Source organism: Dama dama, chromosome 15 (assembly GCF_033118175.1).
Source record: "Dama dama isolate Ldn47 chromosome 15, ASM3311817v1, whole genome shotgun sequence".
NCBI lineage: Eukaryota > Metazoa > Chordata > Mammalia > Artiodactyla > Cervidae > Dama > Dama dama.
The window spans coordinates 29,854,671-29,872,646 of NC_083695.1; the positions used below are offsets into that span (position 1 = coordinate 29,854,671).

A 17,976-nucleotide genomic window follows, 5' to 3' on the forward strand; every position below is an offset into this window, starting at 1 on the left:
AGTGGTTAAGGAGCTTCAGCCTTTGCTGAGCTTTGAAAGATGGACTCGGTTTCCCCACTGCCAGCCCCGCCCTTTGGAGTCGCCTGTGGGTCTCCCTCATGGCGGTCTGGCACTCTGCCACCAGGTGGCGGCAGTGAGCTGGGAGCCTGAGCTGCTCCGGAGACGTTGAGAGAGCAGAGAACCAAGCTTCCACTTCTGTCTGTAGCCAGAGGCCTGAGTCGTAGGAAGGGAATGCCTAGCTCTGCTTCAAAGTACCGTAGGTCCCCTCCCGATGCTGACCACACTCAGTCAGAGTACCCCTCTTCGCAGCCTCTTCCTTCTGGCCCTGCTAGCTCTTCACTGCCTTCGGGCAATCCAGGGATCCGCCCACCCCACCAAAGCTGATAGACCCTCCCCTCCTCTGAGCTCTGCAGTCATGGATGTTCACTGTGGGGCGCACAGAGGGTGCAGCAGGGGGCATCCGGGGGGCATGAGCCTCGGGAAGAGAGGAGAGGTCCCACAGAGCAGGCCTGGAACCGTCCTGATGTAATGAGAGTCAGGGGAAGTTGCTTCAGATGGGAGGGACCGCATGGGCAAAGACCAGGAGCTGGAAAAGTGCAGAGAGAATTCAGAGGTGGTGATGGTGCTTCGGTGCCCACGAACACAGTTGTGTTGGAAATTGTCAGAGATGGGATTGGATGGGTAAGTTGGCTCTGCTCTGTCTGTAGTGGGAGGGAAGGATGGTGTGGCTGGGACTGAGTATAGTAGATGCTCTGGCTGCCTTTGGAGTTTGGGGTGTTTTAATGGAAACAGAACCAGCGGAGGACTCTCGTTCCCTCCCCATCAGATCTGGCCACTTACCCCTATTCCAAAGGCCAGGATGGTGCCAACCTCTGCTGTGGGAAGAGGGGAACCCCTGAACCCCATCCCTGGTGTTGGTGGTTGGGGGATAAGGGTCTGGGACAGAAGCAGGGTACAGAGTCATTCCCCAATGTGGCCACCAGGTGGCCCCGGTGAGCTGCACTCGGGCTAAACTCAAGAGCTGAAGAGCTGAGGGGCCTGCTGCTGCTGCTAAGGCGCATCAGTCGTGTCTGTCTCTGTGCGACCCCATGGACGGCAGCCCACCAGCCTCCCCTGTCCTTGGGATTCTCCAGGCAAGAACACTGGAGTGGGTTGCCATTTCCTTCTCCAATGCGTGAAAGTGAAAAGTGAAAGTGAAGTCGCTTAGTCTTGTCCAACTCTTAGCGACCCCATGGACTGCAGCCCTCCAGGCTCCTCCATCCGTGGGATTTTCCAGGCAAGAGTACTGGAGTGGGATGCCATTGCCTTCTCCTCGAGGGGCCTGACACCCTCCAGTTCAATTCTTCTCACCCTGGCTGTACAATAGATTCACCTGGGAGCTTTAAAACAGGCCCATGCCTGAGTTCCATCCCCAGAGAGTCTGATTCAGTTGGTCTACTAGGGATGGGGTGGCCAGGGCATGGATCTTTTCCTAAAGTAACTTAGATAATTCCGAAGAGCAGTTAAGGTTGAGCACTGCATACTCTAAGCCAGGGCCCCCAACTTTAGGAGTTTCCGGAGTACCTGGAGGATGTTAGATGCACGTTGCTGGGCCCAGCCTGACCTTTTGCTTCTGTAGGTCTGGGTGTCTAGCAAGCTCCTAGATGCTGTTGCTACTTTTGGGCGGGGGCCACACGGGGGGTCTAACATGTCGTGTCTTGCCCTCTTGCTCTGTCCTTTGCTTTTTAAAAAATATATATATTTTATTGACGTATAGTTCACTTAAAATGTTTCAGGTGCGTAGCAAGGTGATTCAGTTATACATGTACATATATATTATTTTTCAGATTATTTTCCATTACAGGTTATTATAAGATATTAGCTGTAGTTTCCTTGCTCTCTCCTTTCGTAACAGTTTTTTTGAGCTATGACTCATACACCACACAAATCACTTATTTAAAGTGTGCAAGTCAATGGTTTTTAGTGTATTCACAGAGTTGTATAATCATCATCACCATAATCAAGTTTAGAGTATTTTCATCACCCTAAAAAGAAACTTTCCATACCCATTAGTTATCATTGCCCCAATTCCTCCCTTCCCCCAGTTCTAGGCAACTACCAGTCTGCTTTCTATCTCTGGGCATTTGCCTATTCTGGACATTTCATATACTTGGAATTATACAATATTTAGTCCTTTGTGACTGGCTTCTTTCACTGAGTATAGTCTTTTTGAGGTTTATTCAAACTGTAGCATGTATCAGTATTTCACTCCTTTTTATGACTAAACCTTCTTCTTGTTGTATGGATAGATCCCATTTTGTCTTTCTCTTCATCAGTTGATGGACATCGACTGTTTCTGTTTTCTGGCTATTATGAATATAAAGCTGCTATGACATGTATTTGTGTGGACGTCTTTTGTAGGAGTGGAATTGCTGAGTCATATTATAACTTTAGGTTTAATCTTTTGGGGAAACTGCCAGACTGTTTTCCAAAGTGGCTGTGCCATTTTATATTCCCATCAGCAGTGTGTGAAGGTTCCAATGTACTGCATCCTCACTATTACTGGTGATTGGCCTTATTTTAAAATTAAAAAAAAATTATTTATTTATTTGGCCATATTGGCATATTTCCTTTGCATGACTTGTGGGATCTTAGGTCCCTGATCAGAGACTTGAACCCACATGTTCTGCAGTAAAAACATGAAGTCCTAACCACTGGACTACCAGGAAATTCCCTGGAAATTGTCCTTTTTGAGTCTAGCCACCCATGATAGTTGTGGTCCAGACGATTAGGTGGCTTCTTACCTGGTCACTGCGGACTTTTGTGAGTGAAATAGGACCTGAAGTCCTTGCCTCCTGTATGGGAGACTGTCCGTCTCTCTGCCCCTCTAGGAGGCAGTGACTGGGTGCTCTGGCAGTGTGGAGTGATGGGTTTCCCTAAGGTCCATGAGTGGGGGTCAAGCAGATCCAAGAGGAAGGGGAAGTGGGGTGCTCTTGCTGACAGAGTCAGCTGGGAAGAGGCAGGGATTCAGTTTGGGGAGTATTGCCATCTTAACAATAGTCACTCTTCTAACCCATGAAAATGAGGTATCTTTCCATTTACTTAGGTCTTCTTTAATTTCTTACACAATGTCTTGCAGTTTCCAGAGTGTAAGTTTTGTACTTCCTTTGCTAATTTTATTCCTAAGTGTGTTATTTTTATGCTATTATAAATGGAATTGATTTCTTAATTTTATTTTTTAGTTTGCTATAAAAATTTTATTTTTAGTTGCTACTGTATAGAAATATAAGTGGTATTTATATGTAAATATATATATATGGATCTTTTATTTTGCAATCTTGTAGAACTCATTTATTAATTTTAATACTTTTTATTAGTGAATTTCTTTGAATTTTATGTATACAAGATCATGTCATCAGCAAACAGAGATATATACTTTTGTCTTTCCAATTTACATGCCTTTTATTTAATTTTCCCTGGTAAGGTCTTCATGTACAATGTTGACTAGAAGTGGCAAGAACAGACATCTTTGTCTTGTTTCTGATCTAAAGAGGAAAGCTTTCTGTCTTTCACCACTAAGTATAATGTCAGCTATGGGTTTTTCACAGATATCCTTTGTTAGACTGAAGAAGTTCCTCTGCATTCTTAGTTTATTGAGTGTGTTTTTTAATGAAGAGATGTTAAATTTTATCAAATGCCTTTTCTCTTTCCATTGAGATGATTCTTTGGCTTTTGCCCTTATTCTGTTGGTGGAGTGTATTATTGGAAATGATTTTTGGTTTTTAAACCAAGCTTGCATCTGTGGGATAAGTCCTTCTTGGTCACGGTGTATGATCTTCTTTATGTATAGCTGCATTTGGTTTGTTGAGGATTTTTGCATCAAATTAATAAAAACTACTGATCTGTGGTTTTCTTTTTCTATGATGTGTTTGTGTGGTTTGGCATCAGGGTGATGCTGGCCTCATACAATGTTGTGTATGTGTGTGTGTTAGTTGCTTAGTCATGTCTGACTCTTTGTGACTTCACGGGCTGTAGCCTGCCAGTCTCCTCAGTCTGTGGAATTCTCCAGACAAGAACACTGGAGCGGATTGCCATTTCCTTCTCCAGGGGATCTTCCTGACCCAGGGATTGGACCCAGGTCTCCCTCATTGTAGGCAGATTCTTTACCGTCTGAGCCACCAGGCAAGACACCTATACAATGCTACCCTCTAACTTTTACAGATGGGGATACAGTAGCCTAGAGAGGGAGAGAGGGTATCCCAAGTGTGTTAGTCAGCTTGAGCTGGCATACCAGAATCCCACAGACTGCGTGGCGTAACCAAGAGAAATTTCCTGTCTCACGGTTCTGGTGGCTGGCAAGTTCGAGACCAAGATTCTGGCTGATTGAGTTTCTAGTGAGGGCTCTCATCCTGGTTTCCGTACAGCTGCCTCCTCACTGTGTCCTCACATGGCCTGCGTGTGTGTGCGTGTGTGTGTGTGTGTGTGTTTGTGTGTGTGTGCAGAGACGGGGGGAAGGCAGGAGGCTCTCTGGTCTCCTTTCTTATAAGGACGCTAATCTCAGAGGCCATCTAATCATAGACTCCAGAAGTGCTGTTACAGAAAAAAGACAGGGCCGGAAGACCTTACTCCTTATTTCACACACCAGTTTAAACAAAGGGAAGGACCTTTCAAGGGTTGCCAACACGTGATGTTGTTAAATGTGTTCATTTTAAAGGAAGAAAGGAAGGAAAGGAGTGAAAATGAAAAAACCCAACTACTATCTAACATGGTTGGTGTTTTATAAAAGAAAGGTTATTTTAATACCAGAAAAGTAGAGTGAGTGTTCTCAGAATAGAGGACAGGCCTTGAAGAGATTTGTATGTCTAAATGCCTGTGGACTTGGGGAACTGGTCACAAACCTAGACTTGGGACTTGCAGCTTTTGGCAACGAGGCCGCTGTTTACTTCGAAAGGCAGCATGCCTCCTCCAGGGTCACCCTGTACCTGCCCTGGCCGGACTGGACCCAGAGTCCCTGTCCTGCCTGGGGGCAGGGTGACCTGAGCTGTCTCAGTGGCTTCCAGACTTGGAGCATCTGGCCTCCTGCTCGTGTGTGTGTGGGTGCGCGCGCGCGCGTGTGTGCATGCACCCTGGAATGAACTTAGTTATGAACGTCAATCCCTGTGTGGCTGGGAAAGAAGCAAGTGAGATTGTCCTGGGTGGACTGGCGGAAGGAATGAGGATGTGGGAGCTGGTGGGAGCCGGGTTCTGACAGGGCCGCCTTCATCCTCTCTGGCCGCCTGTGTCCCCCACCTGCCAGGCTGGACTGTTGCTGCTTCCTGGTAGGGCTGTGTGTGGGAGTGGCAAGGGGACTGGACACACAGGGCTTGGCTGGTACAAAGTAAATGCTCCAGAAAGGGAGCCCCAAGGATCTTTGTGGGGCAGCGTATCCTGTGATGTTCTTCCTAGCTTTAAACCCCCTGAACAGACTCTCAGATTTTGGTGCCAAGGGGACTTAGAGAGCATCTGAACCCTTTGTTTACAGATGAATAGAGGAATGGCATGCCCAGGGTCCCACATGAGTTATCATAGGCAGAGCAGAGGTGAGAGGCAAAGACCCTCACTCCCAGCCCTGAGCCCCTCCCCTGATGCCCTTGACCTCCAGTCTTGGTCCTTGTTGCCCTGGTGGGCTGTGGGGGCTTGCTGAGGCTCCAGAAGGCAGCTGCTCCGTCTCGCCTTCCCCCTGATGGACTAACTCCTCTGGAATTTGGCAGCTGTGTCTCACTTCTGGTACGTGGCTCTGTATTTAGATCCCTGCCCTCTGGTTTCAAGCTGGAAGCCCTGAGGTGCGCTCCAATGGAGACCACAGTTGTCTGCTCAGAGCAGGCCATGGTGCTGCAAGTATATGCTTGTTTGCCCAGTTAGAGCCCCATAACCTTTGCCTGGCAATGGGTGTACCACCTACATCAGCTTTCCACTTGCCTGGGAACATTCCAGGTCCAGTCCACACACTGCTCACCTCAAGGTTTCCTCCCAGGAGCCCACCGCCTTGGGACTCTGAGACCCTCTGCAGCACATGGCTCCTCGGCTTCCTGCCCTGCACCCCAGAACCCCCAAACAGTGCATTTCCCTTCCGTGCCAGGTCCAACAGTCGGCTTACACCCTAATCCCAAGCAAGTAAGAAAACAGCTCCTGGAACTTGGCGAGTGCACTTCTACTGGCAGTAAAACCATTTCAGGGCCCTCGTTGGAGACAAGCAGGAGGATGTGGAAGTCGCTGCTCTGTTGAGGATCAGGAGGGAGGGCTTGGAGCGTGTGTGAGTCTCTGCGCAGTGAGGTCACACAACAGTGAGGAGGACTGTTTGTTGCTTTTTTTGTGGTTATGGGAATGATATCAGACCATTACCCAGTCTCCCTGGAATGGTTTCAGTTTGCCTTCCCTTTCTAGCCTTTGTGCCTGTGCACATATTTCCTCTAATAGGAGGATCGTGATATGTGCCCAGGCGGTCCTGTGTATTCACCTGGATGATGTTCTTGAATTGAAATGTGCACTCAGTTAGCACATGCTTACTGAGTGCCTGTCCTGTATCTGGGGATGGAGTAGTGAGTGAAGCTTCACTGGGATTACCTTCTGGTAGAATGAGGAGAGGCTCATTAATAAATAGTTGGGGCTCATGGACTTTTTAGCCTGTCTGTTAATAGCCATTATATCCCCATATGTGATGTCGGCACGATAACGTGGTGGAGTGGACATGTCCCAGCATCCCCTGCTCTTCCTGTGGAGGTGGCCCATGAGATTGCGTCCTGTTGTTCTCTGAGCAGGTGATGGTACCGTGGATCAACAGCATGTGCTGCTCTTTCATCCACGTGGCTTGTTTCTGTAGGCTGATTCTTAGAAGTAGGATTATTGACTGAATTGAAAAGTAGGAACTTATTTTTTGTAATTATTTTGGAAAATTTCAAAGTAGGGAGAATAATTCCATGAACCCTTGTGTTCCCAGCTTCAGGAATCAAGACCAGTCTTATCTCATCTGAGGCCCTGCCAATGCCGCCTACCACAGTCTCTGGATTATTTTGAAGCTAGTCCTAGACTGAATATTACTTTCTCTGAAATATTTCAGCATATACATCAGAGAAGGGATCTTTTAAAAAAGACCATCATAATTCCATTATCACACCCAAAACAGCAGTGATTTCTCAGCCTGCAATACCTAGTCGGTGTTAGATTTTCTTACTGGTCTCCCAAGGTCTTTCTGCAGTTGTATCAGGACCCAAAAGATCCACAGGTGGCATTTATCTGTTGGGACCTAAGTCTCAATGAATACAGAACGTTTCCCCTCCTTCCCTCCCCTGAAGTGAATGTGATGAGGTAACCGGTTATCTTCCCGGGCATCCCATAGTCTAGATCTTGTTGATTGCTCCACAGGGTTTGGTTGAGCCTGTGCTGCAGTCTCTGTGCTTCCTGTAAACCTAGAAAATTGGCTCCATCAGATTTGGCTTGGTGTTTGGCCGGCACAGTCGTGGGTGATGCTGTGTGCTGCCGCTGCCCTGGAAGGCCCTGTGGTCTCTCTTGTGAGCTGGCAGCCTCTGGCGCTCATCTTCTGGATCCCTTATTTTATTGAGGGTTTACACAACGGTGATATCTTGGCTCTCTCGTTCCCTCTGCATTAATTGATTGCAGTGCTTCCAGAAAGGGACTCCCCGCAAATGCTGTGAGGGCGGGAAGGCAAGGCCAGTGCTTGCTTTTCCCTAGATTTGCCATTCCCAGAGGAGCTTTGGGAGATGCTTCTCTGAAGCCGAAGGGAGGGACTTGGTGAGCCCTAATGTTCCTGCAGACTCGGATGGCCCTGGAGTCTGTGTTGAGGGTCTGGGGCTGACTAGGTGGGGGTGGTCTGAGAAAGGGGAGGTGGACGGGAGGCTGGGAGTTGCTAGAGGTGGGAGGACCCAGGCCCCATGTGTCCTTGGCCGACTGGGAGGTATCCTTGCCAAGCTGACTGTACATTTTCACATCCATGGTCTGGCTCAGGCTTCACTGTGTGGCTGTGCCTGACCAAGGCAGCCTGTAACATTACCTCTGTTTGAGGAGGGGAGGCACTGGGCTTGCCTAAGAACGCACAGCTGGTAGATGACGGTGGGAGGAGCGCGAGACCCCAGCCCCTGATTCCCAGGTCAGGCCCTGTCCACTGTGCCCCACTGCTACCCAAGGAGGAGAAGGCACCATTTCCCCTCCCTTGCCCGCCTCCAGCCCCACTGGGAGAATAGTATGACCTGGAAACCACGGCCCCGGCCCTTGTATTCCTGAGTAGGGGAAGGAGGCCAGAAGACAAGAACCCATCTCAGACTCAGGTCATGGCTATAGAAGGGCATGGGACCAAACCTGCACACACATTTTCCATAGAGACAGACCTTCCCTGATATAGCAGCCGGGGCAACTCTCTCCACTGAGGCCTGCTTCAGGCTGCCGGGCCTCTGGGCTGCAGCTCATGATGCCTCCTCCATTCCAGAGCGTCAGTGAGATTGGGTCAGGGCCCGATCACCCCACGTATGTGAAGGGGCCAGAATGCTCAGGGTGTTTCAAAAAGAGTACCTCAAATGGAAAAATTAAAGAGAAAATCCTTTGAGCTAAGCCACTTCATGAAGTTGGGGTAGAGGTGAGAAGGCTGGGCCCCTGACTGAGGAGAATCCAAGATGGCCACCATCCCATAGTGGTGACACCATCTGCTGAATGAGTTGTTTCCTGCTGGGCCTGGAAAGGGAAAATATTTGTGACAGAAACCACAATATTTGTGACAGAAAACTTCCTGCAGGAAGTCCTGTTAGAATCATTAATGCCAGGGGTACTTTTCCTTAGCCTTGGCTAGTGATGTTAATTCTGTATTAGTTCTGTGTTTAAAGCAGTATGGTGTGTCTCTCTTCTGTCCCTTCAGAAAGAGGTTGAGGAAAATCTGAGGTGAAGGTAGCCACAGAGGGAGATGTAAAACGTCCCTTGGTCTCAAATTGAGGTTTCTTTTATAGACTGATGCTTTAACTTTGAGCTGTTCTTTTGAGTTTCCTGAGAACTTCCCTCTCTTTCCTTGGGTCCACAGAACAGCTGGTGAGGAGGTGAGGGTGGGTTTTATTAGACCCGTTTTCCTGAGGAAGACACTAAGGCCTAATGAAGTTTTGTGACCAGCTGAAGGCAGGATCAGAACCTGTCTCCCAACTCCTCGGCCCACCTTCCTTTCCCTCACTGCCACAACCCAGGGAATGGTTCTCTTGTGGCAGAATAAAAGCGTTGGCAAGGAAGCCACCAGCCCTTTCTGGATGCACCACCCTGGGTTGCTAAGAGGTCAGAGAGGTCCAGCTCAGCACCCAAGGACTAAGATTATTTCTTAAGAAAAATGTAGAGAGAGACAGCTCTGGCCCTGACCCCCACATGGGGTCTCTCTCAGTCTCTCCAAGACTCTGGCTTGGCCAAAATTGTTCCTTGGAGACCTCATTCCGGTAGGTAAAGTGTCTCAGGTCGTGCAGTTAGAGCAGTCCTGGAGTGCTGTGAGCTGTCACGTAAAACGTGACAGAAGGATTGTTCCTGAGACTGTTTAACATCGGCCCAAAATAGAGCCAATGGATTGGTGAGCAGCTTTCAGATGGAGTGGGTGTTTGTAGTCTGTGTGTAAGCGTGAATGTATGAATGAGTGTGAGTAGGCTCATGTTCTCAGTCTGAGACCTCTTTTGCTTTTCCTTCTTTCCCATCATGTGGCTGAGCTGGAACTGCTTCCATCCTCTAGGCATACTTTCCTGGTTTCTTCAACAGCGTCCATCCAGTGAGCACTGATGATGTATCAGGCATGGTTTTCGAGCAGGCACCATCAGACTTGGGGTTTTCAGTGGTTTAGAAGGGGTTCACATCTCAACCCCAGGATATTCCCCCCTCTCCTGATACCTAGCCTGTGTGCCTACAGCTGCTGTTGTCAAGTTTGTGATTGTTACTCTTTCTGCTGATTGTCTCTGTTCCATGCACAAGGGCTCATCTCTGAAACTCTGACTCAGACCCTGCCTGGCTCGAGCAGACTCCATGAACGTCTGCCCATGAGTGGATGGAAGGGGGAAGAAGGAATAGTCACTGTGTGATTAAATAGGAAACTGGCCCCCACCATCTCTGTACCTTTTGGTTCTTTGTCCACATTGTTGGTCTCCAGGAGAGGGCGCTCTTCTGCAGAGGCTGAAAGAGCCCTAGTGGGGGTTGGTAACCTGGGTGTTAGCCCAGGCTCTGCTGGTAACTTCCGGTGCAACCTTGGGCCCATTGCTTTGACCTGCCTGGATCTCTGTTTTTCCATCTGTCACTTGGGTTCACTACTGCTGCCCAGCCTGCTTTAAGGGGTGGTGGTGAGCCCCAGCCTGGGTATGGGCGATGTGGGGGTGGGCTGTAGGGTAGCTGGGACACCAGGCAGATTCCCTGGGTCGTGTGCAGGGACAGTGGGCTCCTGAGGCTGGCACCGTATCTGGTCAGCCCTGAATCCCAGAACCTCGCCTACGGGTGACAGTGTTTTATTGAATGAACAGCACACAGAGAAGCCCATAGTGCCAAGTTTAGCTCCTTCATGCTTTGAAAGTGCTGCTCAAAATATGACATCTTCAGAAAGCCAGTTACCCACATCTGGGCTGAGGGCCTAATCCCTCTTGGGGATTAGGTGTGGAAAGCTTCCTTGGGCTTGAGCCCTGTCTTCCCCACAGGCCTGAGGATGGAGTCTGTAGGGACTCATGTGGAGCCCCCAAGGAGAGGGTAGTATTGAACTTGGAGAAGAAGGGTGGGGTCTGAACTCGGGAACCCTGCCCTTAGGAACTGCCATCTTTCTTTCTTTCTTTTTTTTTTTTTTTTTTAATATTTTGGCCGCATATTTGGGCATGTGGGATTTTAGTTCCCTGACTAGGGATTGAACCCATGCCCCCTGCATTGGAAGCTTGGAGTTTTAGCCACTGGCCCACCAGGGAAGTCCAGAAACTGACCATCTTTGAGGGCTGTCAGTCACCTGACCAACCTGGACCCTGCTTCAACTGGAGAGCAGTGGTTACCAAAGGAGGGCTTGTTCTTGGGGAGCAGGCCAGGAGAGGGCAGCAGGGGGCTCTGGTAATGACTCCACGTTCCTGCAGGCTCACTCTGCTGCAGTGGGGAGAAGAGATGGCAGGGACGGGGGTGAGGGCAGCGGCAGGGAGGCCAGCAGGAGCTGTCCCTGAGATGTGGTGGCTTTACTGGAGCATGAGAGGTGGGCAGCTTCTGGGGGTGTGTTGATGGAGAGTCGGTGTGATTCTCTGATTGGTTGGATGTGGGGCTGAGACCTGCCGACTCATTGGAAAAGACCCCGATGCTGGGAAAAGATTTAGGGCAGAAGGAGAAGAGAGTGACAGAGGATGAGGTTGTTGGATGGCATCACTGACTCAATGGACGTGAACTTGGGCAAACTCTGGGAGACGGTGAGGGACCAGGAAGCTTTGTGTACTGTAGTCCATGGGGTCTTGAAGAGTTGGACATGACTTGGTGACTGAACTGAACGAAACTGGGGCTGAGAAAGGGAGAGGTCAAGGAGGAATTTCAAGTTCAGGCCTGAGCAGTAGGAAGGATGGAGTTTCCTCTAAGAGGACAAGTTATGGGCGGGTCAGGTTTGGGGAGGATTCCCAAGGTCCGTTTGGGGTGCGGGTGGAATTGTGGAGTCTGAACTGTATCCACGTGGAGCTCATGAGCAGCGGTTGCATGTCTGAGTCCCGATGCAGGTGTGTGTGTGTGTGAGTCCCCAGGGTCCTACCTGCACTCTCGGTCCTAGGTGACACTGAAAGGGTGACAAGACCAGGAAGTGAGTGTCCATTGACTAGTCAGGCACCCTCTGCACACTGGGCCCCGTTCAGACACTTGGTGCTGTGGTAGGGAGGCAGAGATGGAAACCTGGTTATAATCTGATGTCTTCCCCGGCTTATCATTGTCTTGAGGAGACCAGTCATGCCTTGGAGAAGCAGTCAGAAACCCTCATGATGGGACTTCACTGGCGACCCAGTGGTTAAGACTCTGAGCTCCCAATGAAGAGGCATGGGTTCGATTGATCCCTGGTCTGAGAACTAAGATCCTGCATGTCGTATGACATGGCCTATGGGAAAAAAAAAAAGAGAAACCCTCATGATGGAATGTATTGTAGTAGTTAATGAATTGGTGCAGAGAATGGGAGCCAAGAAGGGAAGGTTGTGGGACTGGATGGTTCAGAGCCTTGGGAGAACAGGGGCTTGTCCAGGGCCTGGAGGGACAAGATGAACATCACCTGGCCAGGCGAAGGGAGAGCATTTCAGACAGAGGAAGAAAGAGGGTAAAAGTACAGCTGCAAGAGTGAGGCAGGGAGTGGTTGAACTTGACTGTGGTGAAGGGGGCTAGGGTGCTGGTAGGAAAGCTGGAGTTTTGGAATTCATGTCCCAGCTTAGAACGCTGCGACCTTGCTGAGCCCCATCTGCAACATGAGATGTCCCTCTTCCCTCATGGGATCGCTGCAGGGCATATCAGAATTTCATCATCAGATCTGCATGAACATGCTCAACCCAGTACCTGCACTCAGGGGCCCTGTACGCACCTGGGGAGGCTTTCTGGCCCTGCCTCTGTGGGGCTCTCCCAGGGGGTCCAGTGAGCCCCAGAACTTCAGGGAAGCCACTGCAGGCGCCCCTGGGCCCGTGCTGATGCTGGGTAGAATGGAGGCGTGAGAAACCTGACCTACCCAGCGCCTGGGCCAGCTTTCCTGGGCCCTGTCTATTTAAGTGCTCAGTCCCCAATGGACGAAGAAACCTTGTCTGCTCCGCCACAGCTAATGACAGCCTGGCCTGCCAGGCCACTTAAAAACAGCCACTATTTTTATCTACTGAAGGCAGCTGGCCTGTCTTCCTCCCCAGACAGTGCCGACATGGGGTGATTTTGAGGAAACCAGGGCTTTGCTAAAGGAAGGTGAGTCATTGTCTCAAATCATGGACTATGGTCTGGCAGGATGCACCTAAGGAACCTTCCGGCGGGTATCAGGCGTCACCTTGACCCAGTGGTCTGAATTTAGAGATAATTCTACCCTACCTTCCCAGTAGGACTCAGAAGGAATCACTTGACCTCTCCACCCTAGATGGTCCTCAGAGTCCTTGCTGGAGTTTCAGGGCACAGCAGGATTGTGTTCCCCCCAGCCGCAGAGGGTACCAAGAGGATAAGGGCTGGTGCGGCTGTGCCCCTGGGCAGAGCCCCTTCCTCTTCCAGGCACCCGTCTTGCCTCAATCTTGCCATCCGGCTGTGCTGGGTGTTTGCTGATTGTCCTCTGCCTCCCCCAGACCACAGGATCTCTGTAGGTAGGGCCTGTGTGTGCCCCACCTTTGTGCCAGGCCCCCACCCCTGTTCCATGAATGGTTGGACCCATGTGGCTCCCCAGGGCTTATAGGTGTTTCCTCGTACCATACCTTACTGAGCTATCTGACCCCTGGTGATGTGGGGCTGAGAGTTTAAATGGCAGAACTGGGACCAGAACCCAGTCCCATCTCCTAGGGAGTCAAGGCATTGGCTGTGGTCCCCTCGCCCCAGTGGAGCCCCATTCACTGTCTGCCTTCCACCCCTGCTCCGTTCCCAAGGCTCCAGAGCTGCTTCTGGAAGGTAATGGGAGGGGCCAGCTGTGCAAGTGACCATCCACTCCCGACCCTGGGAGCAATGAGGGCAGAGGCCCCAAAGGCTGAATCACCTGAGGCAGAAGTGGGAGGGGCCACAGGCCCCGTGAGCAGGTCTGCTCCGGCTCACTGTTCAGGGTGCTGTGGGTTGTGTCACGTCTTGGGTAAGGGCCCGCCTGGGAGCCTTCCCGAAGGAGATGCATGAGGCTGACATTGTGTGCCTGCATGGGAAGGCTTCCAGCTGTGGCCCAGCTGTTAGGAGACCGTCCTTCCTGGTTCCTGGGGGCTGGGAGTCATCTATGCCCTCCCCTGGTGCTCCTGGTGCCTGAAGGTACAGCCACTATGCCGCACCCTCTTTCTGGAGCAGAGAGGGCTGCTGTGGGCCCTGGATGGTGGCCAGGCCTGGAACGGTGGCGCGGTGGTGAGAAGAGGGAGGGTGCGAGGTGAGGTGTGGCGTTCAGTCCTCGGGGCTCCCCCTGGGTGGTGATCCGTCTGTGGTAGGCTGAAGGGGCACACTCAGGTGTTGGGGTGGACACCCTACAGGGAGCGAGCTGGCCCTGTATGTCCTGGGCCTGTGGCCCAGCTGCCCGCCAAGCCCCGTGCTGAGGAGAACCTGGAGAGGCCCTCAAGTAAGCCTCCTTCCTCCTGAGCATCAGTCTCCTGGGAGTCCTCCATTAACAGGTCACCCCTACTCTCAGACCTTCAGTGGCTCCCCAGTGCTGAAGCCACAGAGCTCAACCCTAGCTCTGTAGAACTGCCCAGGGAACTTCTCACAATCCAAAGCCCAGGCCCAGCCTATGGAGATGCTCGTCTGGTCTGGGGTGGGGCCCAGGCATCTGCATGCAGGGTAGCTATTTAGAGGGCGGCTGTCTCAGCCCAGGGCAGCTTCCAGTGGGTGCCAACCCATCCCTTCGCACCTTCCTTCCAGCCAAGCTGGCCCCTTCCTGATGCCCACCTGCCTCGCACCACCTTCACCTCTGTCTTCCCTTTCTGGTGCTTACTGTCCATCCAAGTCCATGGAAGCCCTCACGGTCCAGCTGCATCCATGCTTTCAGGGAAACTATCTTTAATCCTTTGCCTGTCTCTTTTCCCTTTAGCAGGGGCCTCATGCTCTTCTCCTAGACTGTGCTTGGGGGTCACTCTTTAAAAGAGTCTGTGTCCCATCCCAGCCTCTTCCTTCCCTGAAGCACTGTACCTCTTGCTAATTCTGTTTCTGTGGTCTTTCTATGACCTGTCCCCAGCCTTGGGGAGAGTGTGTGTGTGCAGTGCGTGTGTGAGAGAGAGATTGTGTGTGTGTGTGTGTATGTGTGCAGTGTGTGTGTGACTCTGGTTGTGTGGGGTGTGTGAGTGAGGGTGTGGTATGTGAGTGAGGGTGTGTGGTATGGTGTGAGTGAGGGTATGTGGTATGTGTGGTTGTGTGGGGTGTGTGTGAGGGTGTGTGGTATGTCTGTGTATACATATATATGTATGAGTGTGGGTGTGGTGTGTACAACTGTGAGTCTGTGTGTGTGGGATGTGTGTATGTGTGTTGAGTGTGTGGGGTATGTGATTATGAGAGTGAGTGTGTGTGAGGTTATGTGAGTAGCATGTTTGTATATATGTAGAGTGTGTATAATGTATATGTAGAGTGTATATATGATTGTGAGAGTCTGTGAGTGTGTGTGGTATGTGTGACTGGGTGCATGTGGTGTGTGAGGGGTGTGTGTCTGTATGAGTGTATGTGTGTTGTGTGTGATTGTGAGGATCTGAGTGTGGTGTGTATATGAGAATGTGGTGTATAAGTGGTGTGCGTGTATGAGTGTATGTGTAGTGTGTGTGATTGTGAGAGTCTGTGTGGAGTGTGTGAGTGGTGTGTTTGTATATGTGTAGAGTATGTGGAGTGTATGGTGTAAAGGACTGAGAGTCTGTGATTGTGGGGGGTGTGTGTGTGTGGGGTGTGTGTGACTATGAGGCTCTGTGAGTGTGTGGTGTGTGTGTGAGAGTAGGATGTGTGTACATGTGTAGACTGTGGTATGTGGTGTGTGTGAGTGTGTGTGAGAATGGGGCATGTGTACATGTAGTAGAGTGAGTGTGTGTGTGTGAGGATAGGGCGTGTGTACATGTGTATGGTATGTGTGGTGGGGTATATGTACATGTGAAGAGCATGTGTTTGTGTGAGTATGGGATGTGTGTACATGTGTAGAATGTATGGTGTGAGTGTGGGGTGTGTGTACATGTGTAGAGCGTGTGTGGTGTGTATGTGAGGATGTGGCATGTGTACATGTATAGAATGTGTGTGGTGTGTGTGTGAGTGTGGGGTGTGTGTACATGTGTAGAGTGTGTGTGGTGTGAGTGTGGGGCGTGTGTACATGTTTAGAGTGTGTGTGGTGTGTGTATGAGGATGGGGCGTGTGTACATGTATAGAGCATGTGTGGTGTACGTGGTATGTGTGTGAGGATGGGGCATGTGTACATGTGTAGAGCATGTTTGGTATGTGTGGTGTGTGTGAGTATGGGGCGTGTATGCATGTGTAGAGCATGTGTGGTGTGTGTGTGAGTGTGGGGTGTGTGTGGTGTGAGGATGGGGCATGTGTACATGTGTAGAGCGTGTGTGGTATGTGTGTGAGTGTGGGGTGTGTGGTGTGAGGATGTGGCGTGTGTACCTGTGTAGAGCATGTGTGGTGTGTGTGTGAGTGGGGGGCATGTGTACATGTGTAGAATGTGTGTGGTGTGTGGTGTGAGTGGGGGGGGCGTGTGTACCTGTGTAGAGCATGTGTGGTGTGAGGATGGGGCATGTGTACATGTGTAGAGCATGTTTGGTATGTGTGGTGTGTGTGTGAGTGTGGGGCGTGTGTGCATGTGTAGAGCGTGTGTGGTGTGTGTGTTAGTGTGGGGGGCGTGTGTACATGTGTAGAGTGTGTGTGGTGTGTGTGTGAGTGTGAGGTGTGTGTGTTAGTGTGGGGGCGTGTGTACATGTGTAGAGCGTGTGTGTTGTGTGTGGTGTGAGGATGTGGTGTATGTACCTGTGCAGAGCGTGTGTGGTGTGTGTGTGAGTGGGGGGCATGTGTACCTGTGTAGAGCGTGTGTGGTGTGAGGATGTTGCGTGTGTACCTGTGTAGAGCGTGTGGGTGTGCAGTGTGCTGGGGTGGGGATGAGCCCCCACTCTGACCCCCGTCCCGTGCCGTCCGTCCTCCAGGCGAAAGCGGCCAAGTCGGAGCAGGAGGCCCGGAGTCTGCGGCTGCGGAGCCTGCAGTACCTGGAGCGCTACGTCTACCTGGTGCTCTTCAGTGCGTACCTGCACCTGGAGAAGGCCGGCTCCTGGCAGAGGCCCTTCAGCGCCTGGATGCGGGAGGTGAGGGCGGGGAGCCGGGGACAGGCTCCCTGGCGTCCCCGGCGAGCGGGCACAGCTCCCATGTCACTCCTCCCCGCGGCCGAGGTTGTGTCCCGTTCAGCTCTGGGCCCGCACACAGCGTCCGCGCTCGGCAGGCGTGAGCGAGGGATGAGGAGGAGGAGACAGCGGGGTGGGGGCTGGACTGGGCCCCTGCTCCCTGCGTCCCCGAGGCCGTGTCACCGGGGTGCTTCACGCCCGCCGCTGTGTCCATCCTTCACCTGTGCCCTGGCTTCCTGCTCCCCGCCGCCTTCCAGCCGTGGCCCTGGACGAGGCGCTGAGCCCCTCTGAGCCGCTGTCCTCAGCGTCACCACGGAAGTACTGTTGGCGCAGTGGGCACCACCTCAGGAGGCCGTGGCGGGGACTCTGAGATATGGGCACTGCCTCTGCCACAGCTCGCGTCAGCGGGCCTGCCTCACGTGGCCACTGCACGCTCCCGCTCTGCAGAGGAGGAGTCTGGGCGCGGAGGGGTTCAGTGCTGTGTTCATAGTCAGCGCTAGAGCTGTTGGCTCCAGAGCCCACCATGTCCAGCCTGGGACAGACATGTCTCGGGCCACCTGCTCCCTCCCCTCCACTTGGCTCTTCCCGGCCTGGCTGGTTTTAGAGGCAGAGCTGCCGCCTCGGCACCTCTAGGGTAAGAGAAAGGTCTCCCTTCCTGCTTGGCAGGGGGGCCTGTAATTACCCCTCCACTGGGACGCTGGCCCCTGCTGACCTCACCGGCCTGTCCTGGTGGTTGACATCTGGACTCCAGGCTGGAATTAGCTCCCGTCGGCAGGGTGGACGGGAAGGCAGGAGTGACAGGCGTAGGGAGGGTGTGGGGCTTCGGGAGCTGTGCAGGTGGGGTCGGAGCTGCGAGGGGACAGAGGCCGGGAGGCCCCTGCAGGGCCCAGTGCCCGCACAGGTGGCTGCTGGGTGTTTGGTGGTCCTGATGTGGGGCCACCCTCTTGAGCAGGCCTGGGCTCAGCTTCCTCTTGGTGGTAGTAGGGGACCTAGGACACTTCTGCTTGGAGAG

General features: G+C 51.9%; 1 protein-coding gene across 10 annotated transcripts in view; it reads left to right on the forward strand.

Annotated features, from left to right (window-relative positions):
- PALD1 (phosphatase domain containing paladin 1) overlaps positions 1-17,976 on the forward strand; it is a 101,128-nt gene that overhangs the window by 80,569 nt on the left and 2,583 nt on the right. For all 10 annotated transcript variants that reach the window (XM_061161726.1, XM_061161725.1, XM_061161722.1 and 7 more), the window contains one exon: positions 16,773-16,928. In XM_061161726.1, coding sequence (XP_061017709.1) covers positions 16,773-16,928 — 156 coding nt within the window. The remainder of the gene's footprint in view (positions 1-16,772; positions 16,929-17,976) is intronic.